Raw genomic sequence first — 16,086 nt, 5'->3', positions numbered from 1 at the left:
GTACTATCATTACTATCTTATATCTTTTGGCATGAAAATGTGTATCACTACGACCGAGATTCAATAAACCATTCCTTTAGGTGCAAGACCATTGAAGGTATTATTCAAAAATAGAGTAACCATTATTCTCCTTAAACGAATAACCGTATTGCGATAGACATAATCCAATCATGTCTATGCTCAACGCAAACACCAATCTCGGTGGTAGAGGGAGCGTGCGATGCTTGATCATATCAACCTTGGAAACACTTCCAACATATATCGTCAGCTCACCTTTAGCTAGTCTCCGTTTATTCCGTAGCTTTTATTTCGAGTTACTAACACTTAGCAACCGAACCGGTATCCAATACCCTGGTGCTACTAGGAGTACTAGTAAAGTACACATTAACATAATGTATATCCAATATACTTCTATCGACCTTGCCAGCCTTCTCATCTACCAAGTATCTAGGGTAATGCTGCTCCAGTGGTTGTTCCCCTTATTACAGAAGCACTTAGTCTCGGGTTTGGGTTCAACCTTGGGTTTCTTCACTAGAGCAGCAGCTGAATTGCCGTTTCATGAAGTACCCCTTTGTTCCCTTGCCCTTCTTGAAACTAGTGGTTTCACCAACCATCAACAATTGATGCTCCTTCTTGATTTCTACTTTCGCGGTGTCAAACATCGTGAATACCTCAAGGATCATCTTATTTATCCCTGATATGTTATAGTTCATCACGAAGCTCTAGCAGCTCGGTGGCAATGACTTTGGAGAAACATCACTATCTCATTTGGAAGATCAACTCCCACTCAATTCAAGTGATTGTTGCACTCAGACAATCTGAGCACAAGCTCAACGATTGAGATTTTCTCCCTTAGTTTGCAGGCTAAGAAATTCGTCGGAGGTCTTATACCTCTTGACGTGGGCACGAGCCTGAAATCCCAATTTCAGCCCTCGAAACATCTCATATGTTCCACGACGTTTCGAAAACGTCTTTGGTGCCTCTACTTAAACCATTTAATTGAACTATCACGTAGTTATCAAAACGTGTATGTCCGATGTTCGCAACATCGACAAACGACGTTGGGGTTCAGCACACTGAGCGGTGCATTAAGGACATAAGCTTTCTACTGATCGCATAATCGCTACTATCAACTTTCAACTATATTTTCTCTAGGAACATATCTAAACAGTGGAACTAAAGCGCGAGCTTACGACATAATTTGCAAAAGGTCTTTTGACTATGTTCAGGATAATTAAGTTCATCTTATGAACTCCCACTTAGATAGACATCCCTCTGGTCATCTAAGTGATCACATGATTCGAGTCAACTAGGCCGTGTCCGATCATCACGTGAGACGGACTAGTCATCATCAGTGAACATCTTCATGTTGATCGTATCTACCATACGACTCATGCTCGACCTTTCGGTCTCCGTGTTCCGAGGCCATGTCTGCACATGCTAGGCTCGTCAAGTTAACCCTAAGTGTTTTCGCTGTGTAAAACTGTCTTACACCCGTTGTATGTGAACGTAAGAATCCATCACACCCGATCATCACGTGGTTCTTAGAAGCGACGAACTGTAGCAACGGTGCACAGTTAGGGGAGAACACTTCTTGAAATTTTGTAAGGGATCATCTTATTTACTACCGTCGTCCTAAGCAAACAAGATGCATAAACATGATAAACATCACATGCAATCAAATAGTGACATGATATGGCCAATATCATTTTGCTCCTTTTGATCTTCATCTTCGGGGCTCCATGATCATCATCGTCACCGGCACGACACCATGATCTCCATCATCGTGTCTTCATGAAGTTGTCACGCCAATGACTACTTCTACTTCTATGACTAACGCGTTTAGCAATAAAGTAAAGTAGTTTACATGGCGTTCTTCAATGACACGCAGGTCATACAATAAATAAAGACAACTCCTATGGCTCCTGCCGGTTGTCATACTCATCGACATGCAAGTCGTGAATCCTATTACAAGAACATGATCAATCTCATACATCACATATCATTCATCACATTCTTCTTGGCCATATCACATCACATAGCATACCCTGCAAAAACAAGTTAGACGTCCTCTAATTGTTGTTGCATGTTTTACGTGGCTGCTATGGGTTTCTAGCAAGAACGTTTCTTACCTACGCAAGACCACAACGTGATATGCCAATTGCTATTTACCCTTCATAAGGACCCTTTTCATCGAATCCGTTCCGACTAAAGTGGGAGAGACTGGCACCCGCTAGCCACCGTATGCACCAAGTGCATGTCAATCGGTGGAACCTGTCTCACGTAAGAGTACGTGTAAGGTCGGTCCGGGCCGCTTCATCCCACAATACTGTCGAAACAAGATTGGACTAGTAACGGTAAGCATATTGAACAACATCAACGCCCACAACTACTTTGTGTTCTACTCGTGCAAAGAATCTACGCAATAGACCTAGCTCATGATGCCACTGTTGGGGAACGTAGCAGAAATTCAAAATTTTCCTACGTGTCACCAAGATCTATCTATGGAGAGACCAGCAACGAGTAGAAAGAGAGTGCATCTACATACCCTTGTAGATCGCTAAGCGGAAGCGTTCAAGTGAACGGGGTTGATGGAGTCGTACTCGTCGTGATTCAAATCACCGATGATCAAGTGCCGAACGCACGGCACCTCCGCGTTCAACACACGTACAGCCCGGTGACGTCTCCCACGCCTTGATCCAGCAAGGAGAGAGGGAGAGGTTGAGGAAGACTCCATCCAGCAGTAGCACAACGGCATGGTGGTGGTGGAGGAGCGTGGCAATCCCGCAGGGCTTCGCCAAGCACCATGGGAGAGGAGGAGGAGGAGAGGCAGGGCTGCACCAAGAGGGAGAATTTCTCATGTGTATGGCAGCCCCAAACCTCATCTATATATAGGGGCAAGGGGGGCTGCGCCCCCTTTAGGGTTTCCCACCCCCAAGGGGTGCGGCCAGCCCTAGATGGCAAAGGGGAGGCGGCCAAGGGGGGAGAGGAGAGGGAGGCGCACCAATATGGGCCTTAAGGCCCATCTGGACTAGGGTTTGCCCCCTCCCACTCTCCCTTGCGCCTTGGCCCCCTTGTGGGGGGCGCACCAGCCCTCCTAGGGGCTGGTCCCCTCCCACACTTGGCCCACGCAACCTTCTGGGGCAGGTGGCCCCACTTGGTGGACCCCCGGGACCCTCCCGGTGGTCCCGGTACAATACCGATATCGCCCGAAACTTTTCCGGTGACCAAAACAGGACTTCCCATATATAAATCTTTACCTCCGGACCATTCCGAAACTCCTCGTGACGTCCGGGATCTCATCCGGGACTCCGAACAACATTCGGTAACCACATACAAGCTTCCTTTATAACCCTAGCGTCATCGAACCTTAAGTGTGTAGACCCTACGGGTTCGGGAGACATGCAGACATGACCGAGACGTTCTCCGGTCAATAACCAATAGCGGGATCTGGATACCCATGTTGGCTCCCACATGTTCCACGATGATCTCATCGTATGAACCACGATGTCAAGGACTTAATCAATCTCGTATTCAATTCCCTTTGTCTATCGGTATGTTACTTGCCCGAGATTCGATCGTCGGTATCCAATACCTTGTTCAATCTCGTTACCGGCAAGTCACTTTACTCGTTCCGTAACACATCATCCCGTGATCAACTCCTTGGTCACATTGCGCATATGATGATGTCCTACCGAGTGGGCCCAGAGATACCTCTCCGTTTACACGGAGTGACAAATCCCAGTCTCGATCCGCATAAAACAATAGATACTTTCGGAGATACCTGTAGTGCACCTTTATAGTCACCCAGTTACGTTGTGACATTTGATACACCCAAAGCACTCCTACGGTATCCAGGAGTTACACGCTCTCATGGTCGAAGGAAGAGATACTTGACATTGGCAAAGCTCTAGCAAATGAACTACACGATCTTTGTGCTAGGCTTAGGATTGGGTCTTGTCCATCACATCATTCTCCTAATGATGTGATCCCGTTATCAACGACATCCAATGTCCATAGCCAGGAAACCATGACTATCTGTTGATCACAACGAGCTAGTCAACTAGAGGCTCACTAGGGACATATTGTGGTCTATGTATTCACACGTGTATTACGATTTCCGGATAATACAGTTATAGCATGAATAAAGGACAATTATCATGAACAAGGAAATATAATAATAACACTTTTATTATTGCCTCTAGGGCATATTTCCAACACAGGGAGGAGGACTAGACAACCCATTTACAGAAGAGGAGGTCTGGGCTGCGATCAAGGCCTAGCCAGCTGAGAAATCGCCAGGGCCGGACGGTTACTGTGGAATGTTCTTCAGATCATGTTGGAGCATTATAAAGGAAGATATCATGCAAGCTTTCCACCAATTCTACCACCTGGCCGGACAGAATTTTGGGGCCCTGAACTCTGCGATCGTCGTGCTCATCCCCAAGAAAGACGGAGCTGACTGCATTAGTGATTTTAGACCGATCAGCCTGATCCACTCAATAGAGAAGCTGATTTCCAAGGTGCTCTCAATCCGTCTCGCAGCAGTAGTGCAGTCCATCATCTCGCCATCCCAGACGGCCTTCCTGAAGACTAGATGTCTGCACGACAGCTTTGTCTACGTCAAAAATTGCGTCAAGTGTCTGCACCATAGGAAGACACAGACGGTTCTCCTCAAGCTTGATATCTCAAGGGCATTCTATAATGTATCCTAGGAATATATCCTCGAGCTGTTGATGACGCTAGGGTTTAGTGCTCGCTGGAGGGATTAAATCACGCTGCTGCTCGCCACCTCATCCTCGGCCTTCCTGCTTAACGGATCACCCGCCGCGCAAATTGTTCACCGCCGAGGACTGCGACAGGGCGACCCTCTATCCCCTCTCCTCTTCATCATCGCGATCGACCCCATCCACCAACTACTTCAAGCCGCAGAGGACGCGCTCGAGATCATGCTGGTGCCAGGGAGAGAGATCAAGCTTAGGGTGAGCCTATACGCTCACGATGCAATAATCTTCGCAAACCCCGACAAGGAGGAAATCGACCACCTGATGTGCATCCTACAAAGCTTCGGTGACGCCTCGGGCCTGCGGATAAACCTTGCCAAGTCCACGGCTACGTCGATCCAATGCAACAACATCAACCTGGGTTTAGTTCTTCAAGCTTTCCACTTTCCGATAAGATACGTAGGTCTACCCCTCACCACGGGCCGGCTACACCTAGTTCACCTGCAATTCATCCTCGATCGCGTCCGTGCCCAGCTCGCGGGCTGGAAGGGACTAATGCTCTCCATTGCGGGCAGGCGCGTCCTGGTTCGCTGCGTCCTCTCTGCCCTACCCACCTTTGCCCTTACTGCGCTTCGAGTACCCAAGAAGCTCATGAAGGAAATTGACAAATGCAGACGACGCTTTCTGTGGGGAAAGGATCAAGAGCTCTCTGGCGGCAGCTTCAAGGTCAACTGGGAACAGGTCTGCTCCCCGATCGAGCATTGTGGGCTCGGCGTACTGAACCTGTCAAAGTTCAGTCGCACTCTCTGTCTGCGATGGCTCTGGCACACCTGGAAAAACACCTCTCGGCCCTGGGTGGGAACGGATCCCCCGTGCGATGCCTCGGACCAGGCCCTCTTCAATGCCGCGATGACGGTGACTATTGGCAACGGCAAGACGGCGAGCTTCTGGCATAGCTCATGGCTAGAGGCGGTGTCGCTGAAGTTCTACTTCCCAACCCTCTTCAAGCATTCAAGACGCAAGGGCAGAACGGTGGCTCAAGCCATAGCTGGCGATTGATGGATCTCGGACTTGGCACATGGCAACACCAGTGACCTGGTCAGCGAGGTTCTAAACCTGCATCCTCTTATTCAACACCAGCAACTCACCCTGCAAGATGAAGACCAGGACCAGATTCGCTAGAATTTTGAGGGATCAGGCCAGTACAACTCCCACTCTGCTTACACCTTGTAGTTCCTCGGATCGACGATGGGCATGTACAAGGACCTGGTCTGGGTTACTTGGGCTCCGGCGAAGCTCAAGCTTTTTGCATGGCTCCTCCACTAAAACAGACTGTGGTGCAACGACCATCTTCAACGTAGGGCTGGACCAACGACTACTTCTGCCAACTCTGCCTTAGAAACCTTGAGAGCTCTGCAACTCTGCCTTAGAAACCTTGAGAGCTCTGCGCACTTATTCTGGGAATGCACTTTCAGGAGGATGATCTGGGCTGAGCTATCCTCTTGGCAGTACTGAGAGGGTTTGAATCATGCTCGCCAAATCAACGACAACAGCTCGACTACTTCTGCCAACTCTGCCTTAGAAACCTTGAGAGCTCTGCGCACTTATTCTGGGAATGCACTTTCAGGAGGACGATCTGGGCTGAGCTATCCTCATGGCAGCACTGTCAGGGTTTGAATCATGCTCGCCAAATCAACGACAACAGCTCTCTGAAGAAGGTGGCTAACATGGTCTCCACTGCGTTTTCAGGCGGGACATCTCTTAGCCCCTCCCTTTTCTTATCTCCTTGATCCCAGGATCACCACATTTGTCACTATTACCATTGCTCCCTGCTTAAATGAATGAAACTCCAGTCTTGGCTGGCACTTCCAAAAAAAGAAAGATAATTTCCTACATGACGTTCGTATACGGCATTTCTTTTCTTTGACTAATTTACTTGCTGGTGATTACATAAAGAAACGGTGAGACATTTAGTTTGCTCATGAGCTAATGTTCACTTTGCTAACACAGTTGCTGAACCATGTGCTTAACCAGCCTCTAGTAGGCAAAGAGTGCGCCACCTTGTCGCCCCGCCGAATCATCCCAAGGTGAAGCCGTGAAGGAAGAAACGCTCGGCGAAGGAAGATGAAATGGGGGAAAGCACGTGCTCCAGTACCGGACCCAGCACTCGCGACGGGCGTCCAAGCCTAATCACGAAGCTTAAATCGCATCCAAGCTTAACCACGAAGCAGCAGAGGACTACAACAAAGCTAACATCCTAGTACACACCGGAGGGGGAACACGATACCTAAATCTACAAAGTGGTTTCTCAAACACACTGAGCAACCACGCACGTGTCAGACCACACTACGTAAAACACGAAAGCAAAGCTACATGGAAGACTACATCCATCCGCACGGAGACGACGAGCCTAGCAGGCGGTGCTCATCTGCAGGCGACGAGCCAGGTGAACGAGGTGCCACGTCAGGGCCATCAGGGACAGCACGTTGCACAGGGACGAGTAGCTGTTGAGCTGCTTCAGCCGCTTGTTCAGCCTCACCACCTTGCTCTTGGCCATCTCCGCGTCGGGCGCCGTCACCGAGGTCGTCGTCGTCGTGGTCTTCGCCGCCCTGACGGTGGCGGTTCCCGTCGTGCCGTCCACCGGGCTGCGGGCTCCTGCTGCCGTGGGGGTGGCTGTGGTGGTCGTGGCGGCCGTGGCCACGGTGACGGCCGGCGGGTCGATGATGTCCGCCATGTCCCTTCCTCTGCCTTCTTCCTTCTCCACTTTCATCCTCTCGAACATCACCTGCGCAGAAGACGAGTAAATCTGCATTAGAGAGAATGATTTGCAACGAACGACGGGATCTAGTAACACAAAGAAATAGTACTACCTTGGTGGCTTTTGGCTCGAGAAGCAGCATGTTGGCGAGGACCAGTCCCAGCGCGCTGAGCAAGTTGAAGCTCTGGGCGCGCGCCGCGAAGGAACTACGCTCGCGGCCGAGCAGGTGCGCCGCGAGGGCCAGGCCGACGCAGTAGGCCATGGCGCGGAAGTACACTGGGTACAGCTTGCTCTGCACCACGCCGAGCTGCTGCCGGGGCAGCGAGGCAGCGAGGACGTGGCTCGATACGAACGTCACCCACACGCACGCGCCGTAGGCCGTGGCGAACCCCAGCAGGTGCATCACGGCCGTCGCGGTGCGCGCGGCCTCCATGGGCGCGCCGAGCAGGTATGAGGCGGCGTCGGACGCCACCTCACGGGCCCGCCTAGCGATGTCGGTCAGGTTCTTGGTCACCTCGCCGGCCTTCGCCTTGGCGACCTCCTCGGCCCGCGCCACCTTCTCGGCCGCGCTCTCAGCGGCATCCTCAGCGTAATCCTCTGCACGCTCTGCAATGTCAGAGACCTTGTCTTTGGCGTTCTTTGCAGCTTCAGAGACCTTGCCCTTGGCACTGGTCACTGTCTCGGCTGCTCGGTCCTTCACGTGCGATGCCTTCTCCTTGGCTTCACCGGCGGCTTCTGAAACCTTGTCTTTGGCATTCGTCACTGTTTCAGCTGCTTTGTCCTTCACGTCTGCTGCCTTGTCCTTGGCTCCACCGGCTGCTTCAGAGACCTTGTCCTTGGCACTCCTCACGGTTCCAGCCGCTCCACCCTTGATGTGTGCTGCCTTCTCCTTGGCTCCACCGGCTGCTTCGGAGACCTTGTCCTTGGCACTCGTCGCAGCGCCCTTCGCCTCTGGTGCAGCGTCGAACACCTTGTCCTCCGCTTTGTCCTTGGCACCAGAGAGCGTCTCCCCGGCAGCTGTCACCGTGTCCTCCGCGCCATCTTTGACGCGGGAGACCCCGTCTCTCGCGCCCTCCTCCAACCCCTTGGCGGCGCCGCAGAGCTTGTCCTTGCAGCGCTTCACCGCGCCGAACACCTTGCCCGTGGCGCTCTCCTTGGCATTGGACAGCTTCTCCTTGCCATCCTCCGCCGCGCCAGCCACCTTGTCCGCCGCGTTGGAGACGGCTCCCCTGGCCTCATCCGACACCGTTTCTTTCGCCTCAAGGCCGTCGAGAGCGTGTGGGGGCAAGACGTGCGTCTCTTTGGCGTCGCCGTGGCCCGGGGTGAGCGGGAGCTCGCGCTCGTACTCGACGATGACGACGCGGCGGCCCTCCCGGAGGACATGCTCACCGTGCTGCTGGGCCGGCGGGGTAGGCGCTGGCGACCAAACGCCGGCCGCGGCCAGGGTGGAGAGGACGAGGCATACGGCTACAACGTTTATCATGATGGGATATCGCATTGGGAGTGAGTGTAGGCTGAGGCTGAGCTAAGAAGGTTTGGACAAGCAGTTTCTTGCCACTGTCGGGCCGCTTAAATCCGCGGGCGGCGGCGGACCTCGGATGGTTGTAGAAGGAGGAAGACGGGGCGAAGTTAGAGGTGGCGGCGAAGTTAGAACACGTGGAGAGCTCGTAGTAGAGGTGGCGGCGCGCGCGGTGCCGCGGCGACACGCGTTAACTGTACGTGTCACGGTGTTGCGGCGCCTTGGGAATCGCGCGCGGGCGTCGGCCGGTGGAGCACCGGCCAGAGCATAACGTTGCTGGTCGAGTTCAACAGTCAAACGCACTGGTACCGCTCGACACGGCCGATTGCATGTGTCATGTGTGGTCCTTATTTGCTTGAATCGACTAAAACTCGATGACAAACGATGCAAGTTAAGCTTTAAGAGCATATCTAATACCTGTCTTATTTTGAGCACGAAGATAGAATGTTGTACTCGACCGTGGCAACAACTTATAATAATAATTTACAAACAACGACACATCATGACAACAAAGCATACTCATTGGTGGGCTAGCTATTGTGGTGCAGCGGCCTAGCATGAATGCACCATGAGGTTCTTTTAGTTTTAGGGCCGTGAAATTTATGTACATATAATATATTTAATATGTGGATAAATAATATATAAGGCCGATTTTCAGATTATATGCGGGTACATGGGTACACGGTATGGGTTATACTAATCATACTCATACCCACTACACCCGATGGCTATGAAAATTTTCTATTCATGTATTTATGGGTATATTTTTTGACCTATACGCTTGCCCTAATAGGGGTTTTACCCGTATGATACGCGGGTAATGGGTACCCATTAACATTCCTAATAGAGCACCCAAATCAACATTTAAAAAAAACATTTGAACTACTTCAACCATATTTCATGTTCAACTATGTTTGAAACATGGAATATGTTTTATTTGAAAAAAAACATATTTCATGTTTCAAACATAGCTGAAATACGGCGTGCCACGTAAACTACGACAAGCAAACTACGAACACTACAGCTTATTTACATTGATATCATCAGACCCATCACTCTCCATGTCGGAATCGACGTTGATCGCATCGGAGGCTCCTACATTCTTATTACTAAACAGTATAATTCAGCTAGCTAGGAGCCCCCACGGCGCTTCGAGTCTTTTAGCTATCGGATCACATTCACCTACGCGCAGGATTGACTGGTCGTCGGTTTACGCTAATTAATTCCTGTTCGTTTGCTCGTAGCACCTTTTTCGGGGCCGCTGCTCCGCGGATTGAGTTACAATTTGTGTCCATAATCGGGCGTAAGGTCGAAGGCCCACGAGGTGCAGTCGAACACGCAAAGCAGGAGCCTGATTCGTTCTCGCCAATTCTATCCCTGTTCCATGTTCCTGGGCGTTGTGCCGCCGCCATCCTCCTTGTGCCTCGGCGGTGCCATCTACTGGCCCTCTACTCTTCCTTCTACGATGCCCTACCACGTTAAGTGAATCGGTGATGTGCCATATCTTTTTAAATATTTACATTTATGTGAGGCTATGAGTGCCGTGGCGGTGGATGTGTACCTCAAGCCTCAAGAGCGCTCAGATCAATTTGCTGCTGCAGCTGATTCTTGCGGTGTTTTCATTCGCCTCTCAGTAGGGCAATTGGGCTTCCTTATCCATCTCTCAACTATGCTTGGGTACAAATTCTTTTTTGTCGTGCTTCGTAGAAAGATTGCACGAGCCAATGGGCATGTCTGAGACTCTGAATCGGGAACAGCTCGAAGGATTGCTATATATTCGCCTGCTGTCATTTCTGCTTCCATTTCTCCCTTACTTGCCTTATTTCAGTTAGGTTTCCCTCCTTTAGTCAGCCTTGCCGTTCATTTATTAAGCAAGTATATCTTCCTGTAAAGTTCATTTGAAGTCATCTGCTTGAAGAAGCGACGCAAAGTTTGAACAGGCAGGTTGTGGCTTTTCTTTGGAGTCCAGCGGTGCTCTACCTCCCACAATGCTATGTCTAAAGTATGCACGACTTATTTACACTCTCATGTTATATTTTCAAATTGTTCGTTTCAAAGTTTGTTGTTGAATGGGAAAATCTTTAGTATCTTTTTTTTGACAACAGCAAATCCATATGTTAGTACTGAAGTATTTCTGGACTATTAGTGATGCCATTATTTCACTACTACGGTCTTTCGAGTAATAATGGACCACCAATTCATATATTGAACAAATATGTGTATTGTCAAGATTTTACCATAATATATCTTTTGGTATTTTCTCAAGATGGACGAGCGCGGCAACGCGTGCCTTAATGATCTAGTTCTTCTTATCATATGATGATGAAGGCCCTGCCTCGACATCGTTCTCACGCTTCGACTGCTCGGCGTCCCTCTTCCAATATAACTTCATCTCGGCTTGCACATATTACAGATGTGCCCTAGCAAATGCCGCCATCGCCATCTCGTCGTTCTCTTTGATGTTGTCCCGCTCCTCGACAACAATGCGGGTAGCCGACTTGATCGGGCACGACTCGATTATCATCGCCGGCCCGATGAGCTCCACATCCGCCCGAGACTCAATCTTCCGGGATACTGAGCCTTGAGCATGGGAGGCCGAGCTGTTGGAAACGTAGCATGCATTTTTTTTAAAACCCTATGCTCACGCAGGATCTATATAGGAGATGCATAACAACGAGAGGGGAAGAGTGTATCTACGTACCCTCCTAGACCGAAAGCCGAAAAGTTTGACAACGCGCATGATGTAGTCAAACTTCTTCTCATTCAGACCGATCAAGCACCGAACGTATGACACCTCCGAGCTCTGCACACGTTCAGCTCGATGACGTCCCTCAAACTCTTGATCCTGCAGAGTGTCGAGGAAGTAGATGAGTTTCGTCAGCACGATGGCATGGTGACGGTGATGGTAAAGTTATCCGCGCAGGGCTTCGCCTAAGAAACGACAACTTTGGTTTCTTGCCAAACCACAGTTCATAAGGCGTCGTCTAAACGGATTTTGATGGTGCCCTATTTAAAGTGAATGCAGCCGTCTCTAAAGCATAACCCCAAAATGTATGCGGTAAATCAGTAACAGATATCATAGATCGCACCAAATCCAATAATGTTTGGTTACGACGTTCGGACCCACCATTACGCTGTGGTGTTCCAGGTGGCGTGAGTTGCGAAACTATTCCACATTGTTTCAAATGAAGACCAAACTCATAACTCAAATATTCTCCTCCATGATCAGATCGTAAAAACTTTATTTTCTTGTTACGATGATTTTTTACTTCACTCTGAAATTCTTTGAACTTTTCAAATGTTTCAGACTTATGCTTCATTAAGTAGATATACTCATATATGCTGAAATCATCTGTGAAGGTAAGAAAATAACGATACCCGCCACGAGCCTCAACACTCATTGGACCGCATACATCTGTATGTATTATTTTCAATAAGTCGATAGCTCATTCTATTGTTTCGGAGAACGAGTCTTAGTCATCTTGCCCATGAGGCATGGTTCGCAAGCACCAAGTGATTCATAATCAAGTGATTCCAAAAACCCATCAGCATGGAGTTTCTTCATGCGCTTTATATCAATATGACCTAAACAGCAGTGCCACAATAAGTTGTACTATCATTATCAACTTTGCATCTTTTGGCTTCAATATTATGAACATGTGTATCTCCACGATCGAGATTCAATAAAAATAGAGCACTCAACAAGGGTGCATGACCATAAAAGATATTACTCATATAAATAGAACAACCATTATTATCTGATTTAAAGGAATAACCGTCTCGCATTAAACAAGATCCAGATATTACGTTCATGCTCAACATTGGCACCAAATAACAATTATTCAGGTCTAAAACTAATCTCGAAGGTAGATATAGAGGTAGAATGCCGACGGTGATCACGTCGACCTTGGAACCATTTCCGACGCGCATCGTCACCTCATCCTTAGCCAATCTTCGTTTAATCCGTAGCCCCTGATTCGAGTTGCAAATATGAGCAACAGAACCAGTATCAAATACCCAGGCGCTACTACAAGCACTAGTAAGGTACACATCGATAACATGTATATCAAATATAGTTTTCACTTTGCCATCCTTCTTATTCGCCAAATACTTGGGACAGTTTTGCTTCCAATGACCAGTCCCTTTGCAGTAGAAGCACTCAGTTTCAGGCTTAGGTCCAGACTTGGGCTTCTTCCCTGGAGTAGCAACTTGCTTGCTATTCTTCTTGTAGTTCTCCTTCTTCCCTTTGCCCTTTTTCTTGAAACTAGTGGTCTTGTTGACCATCAACACTTGATACTCCTTCTTGATTTCTACCTCTGCAGCCTTTAGCATTGCGAAGAGCTCGGGAATCGTTTTCGTCATTCCTTGCATATTATAGTTCATCACGAAGCCTTTATATATTGGTGGCAGTGATTGAAGAACTCTGTCAATGACACTATCATCAAGAAGATTAACTCCCTGCTGAGTCAAGTGGTTATGGTACCCAGACATTCTGAGTATGTGTTCATTGACAGAACTATTCTCCTCCATTTTGCAGCTATAGAACTTGTTGGAGACTTCATATCTCTCAACTCGGGCATTTGCTTAAAATATTAACTTCAACTCTTGGAACATCTCATATGCTCCATGACATTCAAAATGTCTTTGAAGTCCCAATTCTAAGCCGTAAAGCATGGCACACTGAACTATCGAGTAGTCATCAGCTTTTTGCCAGACGTTCATAATGTCCGCAGTTGCGTCTACAGCAGGCCTTACACCTAGCGGTGCTTCCAGGACGTAATTCTTCTGTGCAGCAATGAGGATAATCCTCAAGCTAATGACCCAGTCCGTGTAATTGCTACCATCATCTTTCAACTTAGCTTTCTCTAAGAACGCATTAAAATTCAAGGGAACGATAGCACGGGCCATTGATCTACAACAACATAGACATGCAAAAACTATCAGGACTAAGTTCATGATAAATTAAAGTTCAATTAATCATACTACTTAAGAACTCCCACTTAGATAGACATCCCTCTAGTCATCTAAATGATCACGTGATCCAAATCAACTAAACCATGTCCGATCATCATGTGAGATGGAGTAGTTTTCAATGGTGAATATCACTATGTTGATCATATCTACTATATGATTCAGGTTCGACCTTTCGGTCTTAGTGTTCCGAGGCCATATCTGCATATGCTAGGCTCGTCAAGTTTAACCCGAGTATTCTGCACGCGCAAAACTGGCTTGCACACGTTTTATGTGAACATAGAGCTTATCACATCCGATCATCACATGGTGTCTTGGCACGACGAACTGTAGCAATGGTGCATACAGGGAGAACACTTATACCTTGACATTTAGTAAGGGATCATCTTATAATGTTGCTGCCGTACTAAGCAAAATAAGATGCATAAAAGATAAACATCACATGTAATCAAAATATGTGACATGATATGGTCATCATCATCTTGTGCTCATGATCTCCATCACCGAAGCATCGTCATGATCTCCATCGTCACCGGCTTGACACCTTGATCTCCATCGTAGCATCATTGTCGTCTCGCCAACTATTTCTACTATGACTATCGCTACCTCTTAGTGATAAAGTAAAGCAATTACATGGCGATTGTATTTCATACAATAAAACGACAACCATATGGCTCCTGCAAGTTGCCGATAACTTTGTTACAAAACATGATTATCTCATACAACAATATATATCACATCATGTCTTGACCATATCACATCACAACAAGCCCTAAAAACAAGTTAGACATCCTCTACTTTGTTGTTGCAAGTTTTACGTGACTGCTACGAGCTTCTAGCAAGAACCGTTCTTACCTACGCATCAAAACCACAACAATTTTTCGTCAAGTGTGATGTTTTAACCTTTAACAGGGACCAGCCGTAGTCAAACTCGATTCAACTAAAGTTGGAGAAACAAACACCCGCCAGCCACCTATGTGCAAAAGCACGTCGGTAGAACCAGTCTCATGAAATGGTCATGTAATGTCGGTCCGGGCCGCTTCATCCAACAATATCGCCGAATCAAAGTAAGACGTTGGTGGTAAGCGGTATGACTATTATCGCCCACAACTCTTTGTGTTCTACTCATGCATATAATATCTACGCATAGACCTGGCTCGGATGCCACTGTTGGGGAACATAGTAATTCAAAAAAATTCCTACGATCACGCAAGATCTATCTAGGAGATGCATAGCAATGAGAAGGGAGAGTGTGTCCACGTACCCTCATAGACCGAAAGCAGAAGCGTTTAGTAACGCAGTTCAGGTAGTCGAATGTCTTCACGATCCAACCAATCCAAGTAGCGAACGTACGGCACCTCCGTGTTCAGCACACGTTCAACATGATGACGTCCCTCGAGCTCTTGATCCAGGACGAGGGAGAGTTCCATTAGCACGACGGCGTGGCGACGGTGTTGATGATGTTACCGGCACAGGGCTTTGCCTAAGCACTACGACGTTATGACCGAGGTGTTAAACTGTGGAGGAGGGCACCGCACATGGCTAAGAGAATAACTGTTGTGCCTTGGGGTGCCCCCTGCCCCCGTATATAAAGGAGGGAGGGAGGAGGCCGGCGGCCTAGGAGGGGCGCACCTATAGGGGAGTCCAACTAGGATTCCCAATCCTAATTGGAGTCCCCTTCCTTTTCCAAGAGGGGGAGAGAGGGAAAGAGGTGGGAGAGAAAGAGGAAAGGGGGGGGGGCATGCCCCCTCCCCTAGTCCAATTTGGTTTGGGCTAGGGGGGGCACATGCCTCCACCTGGCCGCTACCTCCTCTCTTCCACTAAGTCACATGAAGGCCCATTAATCCCCTGGGGGGTTCCGGTAACCTCCCAGTACTCCGAAAAATGCCCGAACCTTTCCGACACCTTTCTGGTGTCCGAACATAACCTTCCAATATATCAATCTTTATGTCTCGACCATTTCAAGACTCCTCGTCACCTCCGTGATTTCATCCGGGACTCCGAACAAACATAGGTCATCAAAAACACATAACTCATAATACAAATCGTCATCGAACGTTAAGCATGCGGACCCTATGGGTTCGAGAACTATGTAGACCTGATCAAGACACATC

At 48.4% G+C, this 16,086-nt stretch overlaps 1 protein-coding gene across 1 annotated transcript; it reads right to left on the bottom strand.

Moving 5' to 3' along the window:
* Positions 1-6,889: 6,889 nt before the first annotated feature.
* LOC119367854 lies at positions 6,890-9,009 on the bottom strand. Its single transcript, XM_037633248.1, has 2 exons — positions 7,595-9,009; positions 6,890-7,509 (listed from the first exon to the last, which is right to left on the bottom strand). Exons 1-2 carry the CDS (start codon positions 8,978-8,980, stop codon positions 7,135-7,137), a joined length of 1,761 nt encoding a protein of 586 aa, XP_037489145.1. The 5' UTR covers positions 8,981-9,009; the 3' UTR covers positions 6,890-7,134.
* Positions 9,010-16,086: the final 7,077 nt, after the last annotated feature.

The sequence above is a fragment of the Triticum dicoccoides genome, chromosome 2B (genome assembly GCF_002162155.2).
Source record: "Triticum dicoccoides isolate Atlit2015 ecotype Zavitan chromosome 2B, WEW_v2.0, whole genome shotgun sequence".
NCBI lineage: Eukaryota > Viridiplantae > Streptophyta > Magnoliopsida > Poales > Poaceae > Triticum > Triticum dicoccoides.
Note: the sequence above shows the minus strand (reverse complement) of the source record. Positions and strands in the feature narration are given on the sequence as shown.

Bases quoted from the DNA above. Each gene is read 5' to 3' on its own strand.
- LOC119367854 (XM_037633248.1), bottom strand. From the start codon at position 8,980: ATGCGATATCCCATCATGATAAACGTTGTAGCCGTATGCCTCGTCCTC. The intron at 7,510-7,594 runs GTAGTACTATTT...TCTTCTGCGCAG, and splicing joins TCGAGCCAAAAGCCACCAAG to GTGATGTTCGAGAGGATGAA.